A 14020-nucleotide genomic window follows, 5' to 3' on the forward strand; every position below is an offset into this window, starting at 1 on the left:
TGAGTTGCGGAATTTAATTAAAAAATGAATATAATAAAACAAACGGTAATTTTATTATTGGAACGAAAATGTGTTTTGTTTAGGTCTCTCGGAAGAAAGGTCGATTGTTAAAAAATGAGAGCGTTTGGTGCGACCCAAAGCGGCTGCCTGTCGAGTTGTTACTGAAAAGAAATACCACAACGATTACTGTTATCGTTCTTCCCTTTTGACCAGATGACTGACTAATAAATCATTTATTAGGTCTGGTGTATGCTTTCACAGTTACAACAAAAAACACTCGAATGCATAGTGAGTTGCTGACACACTTTATGTGGATGAGAAAACAGATGGTGACAGGTTAAAACCATGTTTTATATTTGAATGTGCATTTCGAATGACTAACGTTGTTTGGTTTTTGAGAAAAAATAATAAAAGAAATAACATAATATAATTAGCAGAAATAGTAATTATAGCGTAATGCTATAGGGACCAACTTTATTTTGAGCGTAACTTGCTTAACTTTAATGCCAGAAACTTTTTGTAAAAACAAAAATAAAGCTTTTTTAAACACTATAAAAAAGTTATAATGGGTTTTCCCCAAAAACTGCTTCATTTTTTGGATATTTCACGTCGAAATGTTCTATTTGAAATTTGGTGAATATGAATATATTTTTCATTGGCTATAATTCCGGTTCTACGAGATCCAGAGACCTAACGCGTACACCATTTTTTTTTACTTTTTTATAAGCTATATTTTTGCTGAGAACGTTTTTTTCGACAAAATACTTACTTTTTGAGTTATTTGCGAAAAAGCGTGGTTATTTTGCTGAAAAATGAACATATTCACTCGCAAATAACTCGAAAAGTGTTGACTTGGCGAAAAAGCTCTATAGAATAAAAGTTACTTAAAATTAGTCAGTTTACCCATTTCCGGACTTATTTTGGACATATATTTTTTCACCCCCAAGAGGGGGTGAAAGTCAATCACTTTTTTTTCTTTGACTTATAAGCTATACGTATGCCAAATTTCATGTCAATCCAAGCGGTTCTTTAAAATTTAGAGCAAAAACCGTGAAAGAATGGACTATGAGTTGATTTCGTTATCTGCCTCCAATCGTTTTATTTCTGCATTTCCCTTTTCATTGTTTTATTTTGATAATTTTAAATTTACCATGTCATTCCACCATTTGGTTCTCGGTTTTCGTTGGATTGGAGGTATCTCTTTCTTGTTATTTATTCCGCTCATTATTCTATTACTTCTGCTTTCTTCTATATCCGCATAATTCCTTTTCCAGTATAAATCGTTGCTGTACCTTGTTATTTTGCAATCTGCTATATTTTGTTTTAAGAATTCTCGTACATTTGGATCTCTCTTCATTCTTTTGCTCTCTAATTTCCTCATTTTATCGTGCCATCCTTTATTGCGCGTATTGCCCATTCTCTCTCTCTCTTATAATTTTTTCGGCAGTTTGTAATATTTGGTTTCTTATGTGAATTCAAATGTTCTGGATATTGTAATTTTTATATTTTCTGTGTATTCTTTTATTTTTTGTTTGTATTTCTTTTTAACCGCTAGGTTATTTAGAGCTTCTAGATTCTACTGTGGCTTGCTTTTCCCTTTATTGTATGATTTTGCCCTAGTCATATTCTATATGTATCTGCGTTTGCTTCGCAGTACCTACGTTTTGTGTCCATCTCCTTGTTAGATACATAAAGAAATTATTAAGACTTAGCCAACTTAGCATAATGACAATAAGAATGATGACGACATATATATTGGAATGTAACAAAACGCATCCAACAAGTGAATACATTACATTATTAAATCATTTTTCTTAGCTTCACATTTTTTGAGGAATTTCTTTAATCGTTTTCTATCTTTCACCTACGTGTTTAATCGAATAATTGTAATTATTTGCAGAATACGAATCAGATCACCACTACACAGCACCAAGTGCTCCAGAGGATATCCACTACCATCACGGTCCTCACTCAGATCATCACGAAGACTATCATGTTCCAGAACACTATCCACCACCACATCGAGCAGGTTTGGTTGATTTCATATATATGATCTACTATATATTGATTATTTAATATAATTCTAAATAAACAAGTAGCAACAAAAGATACCTATTCCACAGGTACTCGAAAAATTTACAACAATATAATGGAAACAATCATTTCAAACTATAAAATTGGGGTTGTTTTATCAAACCGCAAAACTGATTGAACAGCTAGCATTGTAGTATATTTTTAATATTGCAGATGCAGCTGGATTACTGGTCCTAAAGAAAGTGACAAACCGTGGCAGCCACAACCACCATCAACCAGACCACTACGCTTCACCGTCGGACATCAGCCCCCACCAAGCATCTCCTAGTTTCGGTACTATAATTGGTAAATTACTGTCAGCATCCTCATCACTCGATCCTCACAAACCTGACTTATTCGGGAATCGGCCACCCGTAGAACACGACACACACGATAGCTACCAGGCGTATGTGATACCAAATGATAAGGAGAATGAGGTTATTCATGCAGCTTCTGGTGTGGTTAATCATCAAGTATCAACCTCTAATGTTCCAAAAGTAGTTCATAAGAAACCTACGTTTGTAGCTCCTGTCAAAGATGACTCTATTTTCGAAGATCCTCCTGAAGATCTGAACGAAAATTTCGACATAACATCCCATCATAGTCATAAAGTAGCAGTTTCCCATCAGAATAATGCGTATCTTATCAATTCTGATAACAATGACTTCAATGCCCATCATAAGGAACCAGTTTCGTATCAAAATAGTGCATATCTCATAGATTCTGACAACCAAGACTTTAATCTTGATCCTAGAGGACAATCCAGTCCGACTTCTTTTCAGTCTGTAGCAAATCCCTTCGATGTAACGTTAGACGAAGCCAAAGATCTTGCTCCAACTAGTCCATACTTGTCACCCCCTTCCAAAAATCAACAGATTGCTACAGATTTTAATCAAGACGAACCTGAACATGATGAAATGCAAGCAGCTTCTGATGCTAAGTACACCCAAATTACCGAAGACTCCGGTAAATCAAAACCTTCTCCTTATTTAGAAACACCAATAGTCAAGTACTTTCTCCCAACACCCAGTGATCTACTCCCAGTTAAAGTCAAGTATGCCCCTATGGCTTTTTACAAGAACCCCTCCAAACAATCTTCTTCTTCCAGCAGAAGCCCTAGCTACAAAAAACATTCGTCCCACAAAACCTCCAAACACAAGCATCAAAACCATGATCTTGTCCAATCTATTTCCTATGAATTAGGACCGAATGGACCTAAAAGACTGACGTAGTTTTTAAGGTAAATAAAGCTTGTCGTATGCTCTTTGGACTAACGCCTGGACTAATTACAAGGAGGTGGTTGGAATGTCGAGCGAAAATGAAATAACCACCATATAATAACTATTACATTCTTTTACTTTCAGACACGTATATCATTACAATTTTTTAACCTGGTATGTCCCTAGAATACTATTGTTACAGAAATAGTTACACAAGACATGTACCGCACATAAGAATGCTTTAGCATAAAAAATGAATGATTTGTCGCCTTAATGCTTGGAATAGCCTCTCTATTTGCCATATTTACCTCCATCTGATTTTCATATATAATGTATACTGTAAATCTTAAATTTCTGTATGAAATCAACTATTCTTTTCAATTGTTTTTTAAACTGTTCTAAAAAATTCATCAGATAATTTTTCCTTACTCTTCTAAGCAAATTCTTGAGAACTAGTTCCACCTTGTTTAACTCTGGATGTTTATGGACGTTTTTTAATGACAGTAGGAAAACTGTCCAGTACCAGTTTCCTTTAACTTATCTAAGGTTAGGCTTGGGAAACTAGTTCCTGGTTGCACCAACAGATGTTAAGCTCCAGCTTCGTCCAGCTCAACTTATAAATAGGGTCTCTTTAAGTCTCACGTACGTTGCACCAAAATTTTCGATTCTTATCTATACAATATACAAGCAGAACTACTCAAACTGATGGACAACGAACCAATAGCAATAATCACAGCGATATTCTGAAACTGAAAAAGGTATTCTACTAAACGGGTACCGGCTAAATAATATTAGGTATGCAGATGACAGCATAGTATTTGCGGACAATCTAGAAGACCTACAAGTCCTTATGGACAAAATCACGTATTACAGTCAACAATATGGACTCAATATAAACGTAAAGAAAACAAAGCTTATGATCGTCAGCAAGAAAAAGATATCAGGTCAACTCTATATCAACCAAACCTCTGTAGAAAGAATGAGGCACTACAACTACCTCGGCACCATAATAAATGAAGAATGGACCAACAACCAAGAAATAAGAGCGCGCATCAGAAAAGCTAGATCAATCTTCAACCGTATGGGGGCGTTTTTCAATAGCCACAACCTTTCTCTTGGTATAAAAGTAAGAATGCTGAGATGTTACGTCTTCTCTGTCCTTTTTTATAGTGTTGAATCATGAACCTTGAACGAGGATATGTGCCGAAAATTGGAAGCATTTGAGATGTGGCTATATCGGAGAATTCTTAAAATCCCATGGACTGATCGGGTCACAAATGAGGAGGTTCTTAAAAGAATGGGGAAGAACTGAGAAGTAGTAACCACCATCAAATCTCGAAAGTTGGAATACTTTGGACACATTATGCGAAATGAATCCAGATATGCCCTCCTACAAGCCATCCTGCAAGGAAAAATATTTGGAAAGCGAGGTCCAGAAAGAATAAGAACATCCAAGATTGTCATGATGATCGCCAACATTCGTCACGGATAGGCACAAAAAGAAGAAGAAGATCTATACAATCCACGTGGCAATTCATTGTAGCAAGTTGACAATTGATCTAAGACTCAATGATGCAACGCATATATTTCGTAAGCTTATGAAACATACACGTTGCTCCATTGAATCTTAGATCAATTTTCAGCTTGAACCGATGTTAATCTCAAGTCCCCGTTATCCTCAGCTTAAGTTGTCTGAGTTTAAGACATAATCTCCATCCATCCATACAATGGCACTACAGCCCAAATCGAGCCTTGGCCTCCTTCAATAAGCTTCCCCAATCATATCGATTTACCGCTGTTCTTTTCCATGAACGAGACTTCGTCTTCCCATCTCTTTTTAGGTCTTCCAACAGGTCTTTTTCCCTGCATTCTTGCATTTAGCAATTTTCTGGGGATTCTATTCTCATGCATGAGGACCACGTGCCCTGCCCTCCGTAATCTCTGCAGTTTAGTGTATTGTGCTAGAGTTGGTTCGCTATACTGCTCGTATATTTCTCTATTATACCTAATTCGCCAGTTGTTATTTTCACTTATTGGCCCAGTATCCTACGTAATATTTTTCTTTTAAACACATCTAATGCATTGGCAGATTTCTGTGTCACCACCCACGTTTCACAGCCATAACTTACTATGGGCCTGATTATTGTTTTATAGACCCGGAGTTTTGTTTTCCGGAGTACGTCTCGCGATTTGAATATGTGGCCCATCGCAAAATAGGCTTTATTTGCCAGCACGCAAGCTTTCTATTTATTTCCGGTTCTTCTTCATTACTTGCGACCAGATCCATTCCTAGGTACGTGAATCTATTCACATGTTCTATATCGTCAATAAAGTGTTGTTGCGCCGGTCTATTTGATCTGGTTTGTATGAGTAGTTTTGTTTTATTTGTATTTATTGCTAGCCCTACTGCGTCTCCACTCTGTTTCAACTCAAAGTAGGTTTCTTCCGCTGCATTCATTGTTCTGCTCATTATGTTTATGTCATCTGCGTATGCTGCTAATTGGGTAGATATGTTTGTAAGTATGTTATTTCCGCTCACCGTCAACTGTCTAATTACATATTCAAGACAAGATCAAAAAGCGTTGGAGCCAGTCCGTCGCCTTGTTTCAGTCCTTGCGTTATCGTAAACGCATCAGTGGTCTGTCCTTGAATACATACCTCTGCTTCTGTTTCTGTCATTATCATTTGCACTAGTCGTATTAATTTTGATGCTATGCCAAATTCTTCCAATATATTAGGTAGAATTGTTCTATCTATTGAATCATAGGCTTGTTTAAAATCTACAAAGAAATTGTAAACGTTCATTTCATATTCCCATGCTTTGGCTAGTATTTGTTTAACTGTAAATAGTTGGTCAATGGTAGATCTATTTTGCCTAAACCCTGCTTGATATTTCCCGATGATTTTTTCCTTGAGAGGTTGAAGTCTTCGATTAAATAAAGACATAATCTAGTCTAGACAGTCATAATCTATAAGCTGAGCTGAGCTAAAGCTAAAGCTAAAGCTGGAGCTTTAAGCTGCGTTGACGTGGGTCAAGTGACTTGATCAACTCACTGGAATTCAAGTGAACTCAATGTTTTTTGAACGTCTAAACCCCCAATTCATCTGACTTGATTCATTTTAACTGACGATTCTTTTAAGTGAAATGAATCGTCAGATGAATTGGGGGTTTAGACGTTCAAAAAGCGTTCAATTCACTTGAATTCAAGTGAGTTGATCAAGTTACTTGGCCCACGTCAACGCAGCTTAAGATCTGTTGGTATGACTCTATACTACAGTAAACTATAGAACGGTAACTAGTACTGGGGTTCGAAAATCTGACAGGTAGATCACATGGTAGATGCCTTCTTAACATTTGCTGGCCAGGACGTCTGATTAGGGATTAATCCAATGCATTGGGGTTTATGGATGTAACGAATTTGTGAATGGAGAGTTATAATTTTCGGGATCAACACGTAAATTTCACCTACGGTAACTATAGTATTCTAGAGACAGTTTATTAATATCCTAACATCTCCATACTTGGCTTTTTAACAGGTAATAACATTTTCAAACCAGGTGTAAGTTAGCTAACAAAAATTTTTTCGCTGTACAGGACGACTTTTGTACAAGGGTGAGATTGTATTTATAAAGGGTGTTGATTATTTGACTGCCAAGATTTTACCCTTACTTGATGAATTTTTGATAGGTATTGAAATATGGACACTTAAAGGGTTTTTTGGAATTATAAAATTTGCCATAGATCAAATAAAATAATTTTTTCAAATTTATCAACCAATATACTATTTGCTTTTGCTTCTGAACAAACGGTTGTAAATAAAACTTGAGCGATGTTGATTAAACAAAACAGTAATTAATGACAAAATATTAGAACAATTACAAATCCAGAATAGAAATTATAAACGCAACGTGAGAAAAAAAGAAATCAAATCCCTGTAGAAAGGGTGGCGTACTACAACCTACAACTACCTCGGCACCATAATAAATGAAAAACGGACCAACAACCTACAGATAAGAACGAGTATCGGAAAAGCTAGATCAATTTTCAACTGGATCGTGAGCTTCTTCAAGAGCCACTTCCTCTCTCTTGATATAAAATTAAGAATGCTACGTCTGCGCTGTCTTTTTTATGATGTTAAATCGTGGACCTTGAACGAAGATACGTGCAGAAAATTGGAAGCATTTGAGATGTGGCTATATCAGAGAATACTTAACATCATGTGGAGGGACCAAGTCACAAATGAGGGGGTCCTTAGAAGAATGAAGAAGAACCGAGAGGGACTGAATGAAGAAGGACCGAAAGATATCAAGAAGAAGGAGAACGTGTCATGCAAAGCATCATACTGTTACTTGTTACTTTACTTAGTAACAAGTTATTTATAATTATATTATAACTTAATCTTGTATATCATTTTTTGTAACTGATTATATAACCAACCGTTCAAGCAGTAAAAACATGATACGAGAGGTCTGTTCAGAAGTTTTTCTATTAAAATTGATATACTTAAATTCTCTTACAATCGTATTGGACTTACAGTCCAGTATTTGTAACATATTAGACCATCAGATTTCAATACGAAGTTCAACCACGGTTTTATCCCTTTTTTGCACTATGTGATATATAAGCAATAGTACATACATTCTTTCATGGTTTTTGCTCTAAATTTTAAAGAACCCCTTGGATTGACATGAAATTTGGCATACGCATAGCTTACATGTCAAAGAAAAAAAGTGATATTGTGCCGATGTGCGCTTTTGCCCTGGGGGTGAATTTCACCCCCTCTTAGGGGTGAAAAAATATATATCCAAAATAAGTCCGGAAATGGATAAACTGACTAATTTTAAGTAACTTTTGTTCTATAGAGCTTTTTCGCCAAGTCAACACTTTTCGAGTTATTTTAGAGTGAATATGTCCATTTTTCAACAGAATAACTGCATTTTTATACGGTTTTTCGCAAATAACTCAAAAAGTAAGTATTTTGTTGAAAAAAACGTTCTTAGCAAAAATATAGCCTGTAAAAAAGTTAAAAAAAATGGTGTACGCGTGAGATCTCTGGACCTCGTAGAACCAGAGTTATAGCCAATGAAAAATAGGTGCATATTCGCCAAATTTCAAATAGAATATTTCGACATAAAATATCCAACAAATTAAGCACTCTTTGGGAAAAATCAATTTTAACTTTTAAAGTGTTTAAAAAAAGCTTTATTTCTGTTTTATAAAAAGTTTCGAGCTTCAAATTTAAGCAAGTTACGCTCAAAATAAAGTTGGTCCCTTTTGTTTTGGCAAAAAAAATCGGAAAGACCACCCCTAATTAGCAACTTAATTGAAATTAATCGTTACCGCTCAAGAAATTATTTTGCTTATTATGTTGTGTTTATATGATCTGTAAGTTTCATCGATTCAAAGTGCTTATTTTTGAAAAAATTTGGTTTTAAAGTAAAATTTTTAAAAATTTTAATTTTGAAAAATATGCTTTTTTTAACTTAAAAATTGTTAGAGATGCCAAAAATCTCTAAGAACAAAAAAAAGTCAGCATTGCTTTTCTCCATATGTTATATTTTTTGTTTTTCTGTAAGACAAAAATTGATTAAGATTTGATGTTTATGAATTTGCATACATTCGTGATCAGTGACTCGTTCGAACCGTTTTAACTACATCCCACATCCCTTTCAAAAATAAGGACTTTGAACCGATGAAACCTACAGATCATATAAACAATACATACATGAGTCAAAAAACTTGTGAAGTCGTAACGATTAAGTTCATTTGAGATACTAATTAGGAGGTGATTTTCCCGATTTTTTTACCAAAAAAAAGGACTAGCTTTATTTTGAGCGCAACTTGTTTACTTTTGACGCTAGAAATTTTTTTATAAAACAAAAATGAAGCTTTTTTAAACACTTTAAATAAGTTTTAATGAGTTTTCCTCGAAATGTTCTTCATTTTTGGTTATTTTACGTTAAAGTATTCCATTTGGAGTTTGACGAATATGAACCTATTTTTCATTAGATATAACTCTGCTTCTACTGGGTATAGAGACGTGGTATATACACCATTTTTTTAAATTTTTTACAGGTTATATTTTTGCTAAGAATGTTTTTTCGACAAAATACTTACTTTTTGAGTTGTTTGCGAAAGACCGTGAAAAACGTGATTATTTTGTTGAAAAAATGAACATATTCACTGGCAAATAACTCGTAAAGTATTGACTTAATGAAAAAACTCTATGGAACAAAAGCTACTTAAAATTAGTCAATTTATCCATTTCCGGTCTTATTTTGGATGTATATTTTTTCACCTCCAAGAGGGGGTGAAAGTCACCCCCAGGGCAAAAGCACACATCGGCACAATATCACTTTTTTCTTTGACTTGTTAGCTATGTGTGTGTCCAATTTCATGTCAATCCAAGTGGTTCTTTAAAATTTAGAGATTTTGCAATATTTTACCGTTAAAGAACGTACTACAAAAAAAAGGAAATTTAGAGTTGAATCAGGTTCGTCTTTCTGACAATCGAATTTTCCTTATTTTCTGTAACTTTTCCAGGGTAAAATTTTTCGTTTTCACGACCTGCCCTTAAGACTTCTATTGCAGTTTCCTTATCGTGAAAAGTAACAAACTTTCAAGTGGCGTGAAGGAGACGACAATAGTTTTCCCAGAACTTAGTCTCTGTGATTTCACCTTTCAGTTCTCAGAAGTAACTAGAAGGCATATGGGATAAAATCGTGAATACACTTCTATTGAAATCCGATGGTCTATATTTATAGGTTTCAATAACTTATTGACGTACTAAATTAGGTTTTATTTGTAGGTATATCTAGGAAAGGTCCAGAATACTACCAAACGTTTGATCCATATTTCGAATAATCGGTATGTTCGGAAAGTGCACTAATATGGAAAATCTACAGGATAGACTAAAATCTGGAACTGAAATTGTCTGCTTGAACTTGGACAATTATCGGTTTATTGTTTTATATGTATTTCATTTGTTATATAGTAATATATTTTATTTATTTTTTACTAGAAAAAGTCGTTTTTATATATGCTCATCCATATTTATACAAAGGCATAAGGATTAAACAATTAATTATTGTTGTGTCACCCCCACCTACATATATGTTATGTTGCCAAATTACATTGTTGCCATTATAACATTGTTATATACATTAATTTTTGCGAATTCATATTGTTTGAGCTGAACTATATTGTGTTGCGTGTTAGAACATTTAACCATTTGAGAACATGTTTACTTGTATATATTATACTAAGGATTTTCACAGTTTTCACTGTATTCCTTCACTCATCCGTTCTTTCCAACTCTTTCTGTCTGGCGGCTTTACCTATTGTGCAGGGTGTGCGGTGCACACGGGCGCCGGGATGTTAGGGGCGCCGAGCACCAAAGAGCGGGTCCTTTACTTTGTTTTAACATAAAATATGAATTTTTTTAAATAGGAGGCGGAAGGTGAATCAGTAACTGACGCGAAAATACATTTTAAAGTAAACTTTTACTATTACCTATTAGATACAGCAACTACTAAATTTGACGAACGCTTCGACAAAATAATGACACATTTTCGTTCCTTCAAAAATTAAAACACTGCAGTAAGCGGAGCCCCGCATACTGCAGACATTTTATCGGCCGATAGTTTAGTCGGGATGGGCTATTAGTGCGCATACCGAGCCAACTGAACAGTCGGGTTGGTGAAGATGGCGCACGCTATCAACAGCCGACCGACTATTCTCGAACGATTTAGTACTAAAGTTCTTATTTGACTGTTGAAGTTAGGAGTCGCACAATAAAAAAATTATCCAGAAAGGTTATTATCTCTCTCATATAATGGAGGAGGAAATCCAAGAAGAGATTTCGAGAGTATTGAGTGCATCCAATTTACAGTCAAAGAAATAAGACGACGCGACAGTTAAAAGTAACAGACAGGATCCAGAAGATTGTCATGTAAAAATGGAACTGGCAACCAAACAACCAAACCAAAACAACCATTGGACGAAGCAAATTCTTAAATGGCGACCAACGACTAGCAAAATAAGTAGAGGCAGACGTCAAACAAAATGGACTGATGACATCAAGTGAATGGCTCGTCACGAATGGATGCAACAAACAACAAACTAAAATGAATGGATACACCTAAGGAAGGCTTTCTTCTGGCGATGGATGAAATAGCTGTTGATGATGCTGATGATGAATTCCCAGTGACAGATTATTAAGTGGAAACTTCTACACAATGTATTCTAAATTGCTTGATTACCTACCCAAAAAAGTTTTTCGCCTTTTATCGGATGATCTTAGTCACCTTCAATGAACTAGTCATGCTAATTGGGTCATGCAGGTTTCTACAATTAACGATTGTGAATTAGACGATGCCATTTTCTCGCAAAATGTTAAAGAAATATTCGCACAACACAAGTATTGGATACCAAAACTAGGCGAGAATTGAACTATCGACCGATAAACAATCGTCGTGTGTGCGCAAGTCCTAGTTAGCCCACACTGATTAATCTGTCGGCCGATATTTGGCCGAAAAATTAGTTTGAAGGCAAACTATCTGCCGATAAAAAGTCTGCAGTCTGCGGGGGTTCTTTTGGATAGGTTGTTCTGACGCCGTGAATACCTATTGGCTCCCGACATCATTTAATATTGGACTATTTACATCTGGATTTTTGTTTACAATATAAGTGTACCTAATACCCTCTAATACTCTATGTACTAGTACTAGGAATCGGTAGGTACCTATTTAATTCGACTATTCCATTTTGACTGCGCGTCTACCAAAGGGCGCCAGAGCATCGACTGCACATGGGCGCTACATGGGCTAGAGTCGCCTCTGTGTCTTGCCAGTCCCCTTCCTGTAGATTTCTTCTCTCTATTGTTTCGTCCACTTCATCTCTGAATGATCTTCGGGGTCTGACTGTCTTCATTTACTCCAAGGTAATAAGGTAGAAATAGACCATGTTCGGGACACTCAAAGATCCAGGTAGCTGACTACTTTTTTAGTTATTCTAGACCTATAGGAAGAAAACCTACCTGTTTCCTGCCTAGAGTTCGCGTCCGTTTTTTCATTATTAACAATTAAGTGCAAAAATCACAATTTTTTCGATTTTTTGCACTCCATTCAAAAACTAAATAGTCGACATAAAATTACAAAATTTAATTTTTTAGAACATTATAAAACCTTCAAAATGACGATTTTTGAAAGTTAAAAAGTTAATTTGTTGCTACGTAAACTGCAAAATAAGTGAAAATCGTTATTTGTTAATAACTTTTACTAAAACTACCTTAGAACTTTAGTGTTTCACCCAAAGTTGGGTATTGGGGTACTTAACAAACACTCAATATTTGAGACCAATCCATTAATTAGTTTAAGAGTTATTCTAATTGTTTATCCCAGAGACCTTTATTTTGCAATAACAATAACATAAGACAGAAAATAATGAAGATAGGGCAATTCTGCGTATGCCAAATGAAAGTAGAAAACTGATCAAACTTATCAAACTGAATACTTATCAAAATGTACTAAAAAAAGATAAAAAAAATATCTAATATTATCAAAAATCCTAATGCCAAATTTGTGAAATTTTGTAGTTTATAAACATTTAGAATATCTTTAAAAATATCGTCCGTAGAAAAAATCATTTTACATATTAGAAAAGCTGGTATTTTACATGAATTTTTAAAAATGTAGTTCAATTGGTGACTAGTCGTGGTAAGTGAAGGGGGAGCTGGGAGCCGACAAATGCACGAGTTCAAAAACTAAAAAAGGCAACTTAAAACTTCTATCATTTTCTATATTATCTCGGGATCTACTGAATATATTTTGATCGTTCTTTTTTTAATTTACAAGTAATTTTTCTGTACATTACAAATATGCAATTTGTCTAGACATTTATTAATTAATAAACAATCTAATTTGTTTAAACAATTTTTGAAAAAATATTTTTTTCCCAAAAATCCATGATTTTAATCATACTATCGTTATTAATCATAGAAAAAGTTAAGGTGTACTTTAATAAATAAATTATCTTCAATAAATAATTATCTAATAAAAATCATTTATTTATTAAAGTGTACTTTAACTTTTTCTATGATCATTAATGATACTATGATTAAAAAAATAGATTTTTATAAAAAAATATTTTTTCAAGCATTGTTTAAACAAATTAGACTGTTTATTAATTAATAAATTTATAAACAAATTGCATATTTTTGTAATGTACGTAGAAATTACATACAAATTAAAAAAAGAAAGATCAAAATCCATTGAGTTGATCCGGAGATACACAAAATTATATTCGTTTGAAATTGCTTTTTCGGTATTTTAACTCGGTGGATTTGTAGGTTCCCCCTAGTAGGTAATCGTTTGAACTACATTTTTGAAAAATCCTAGAGGGTGAAGGTACAATGTTTGTGCAAATTTTTTAAGAAAAAATACAAATCCCATTCTTTAAAATGGCATTAATGAGATTCCTTAATTATTATAAACAAATTAGCTGTGAATTAAAAAAAACATATGGCTAACTTTGTCCCAAATGAACACAGGCTAATTTTTTTTATTTGAGAATTCGTGTTAAAATACTATCTTTTCGAATATATAAAAATATTGTTTCTACGGACAACATTTTTAAAGTTATTCTAAATGTTTTTAAACTACAAAATTTCAAAAATTTGGCATTAGGATTTTTGACTATATTAATTATTTTTTTATCTTTTTTTAAT

The 14020-nt window shown here is 34.2% G+C and overlaps 1 protein-coding gene across 1 annotated transcript in view; it reads left to right on the forward strand.

The window, feature by feature from the left end:
• Positions 1–10320, forward strand: part of LOC114326092 (uncharacterized) — a 67725-nt gene extending 57405 nt beyond the window's left edge. Inside the window, exons 5-7 of the mRNA XM_050662414.1 lie at positions 1901–2029; positions 2248–3313; positions 10103–10320. Of these exons, the coding sequence (XP_050518371.1) occupies positions 1901–2029; positions 2248–3305 (1187 nt within the window). The 3' untranslated portion in view covers positions 3306–3313; positions 10103–10320. The remainder of the gene's footprint in view (positions 1–1900; positions 2030–2247; positions 3314–10102) is intronic.
• Positions 10321–14020: the final 3700 nt, after the last annotated feature.

This window comes from Diabrotica virgifera, chromosome 9, assembly GCF_917563875.1.
Source record: "Diabrotica virgifera virgifera chromosome 9, PGI_DIABVI_V3a".
NCBI lineage: Eukaryota > Metazoa > Arthropoda > Insecta > Coleoptera > Chrysomelidae > Diabrotica > Diabrotica virgifera.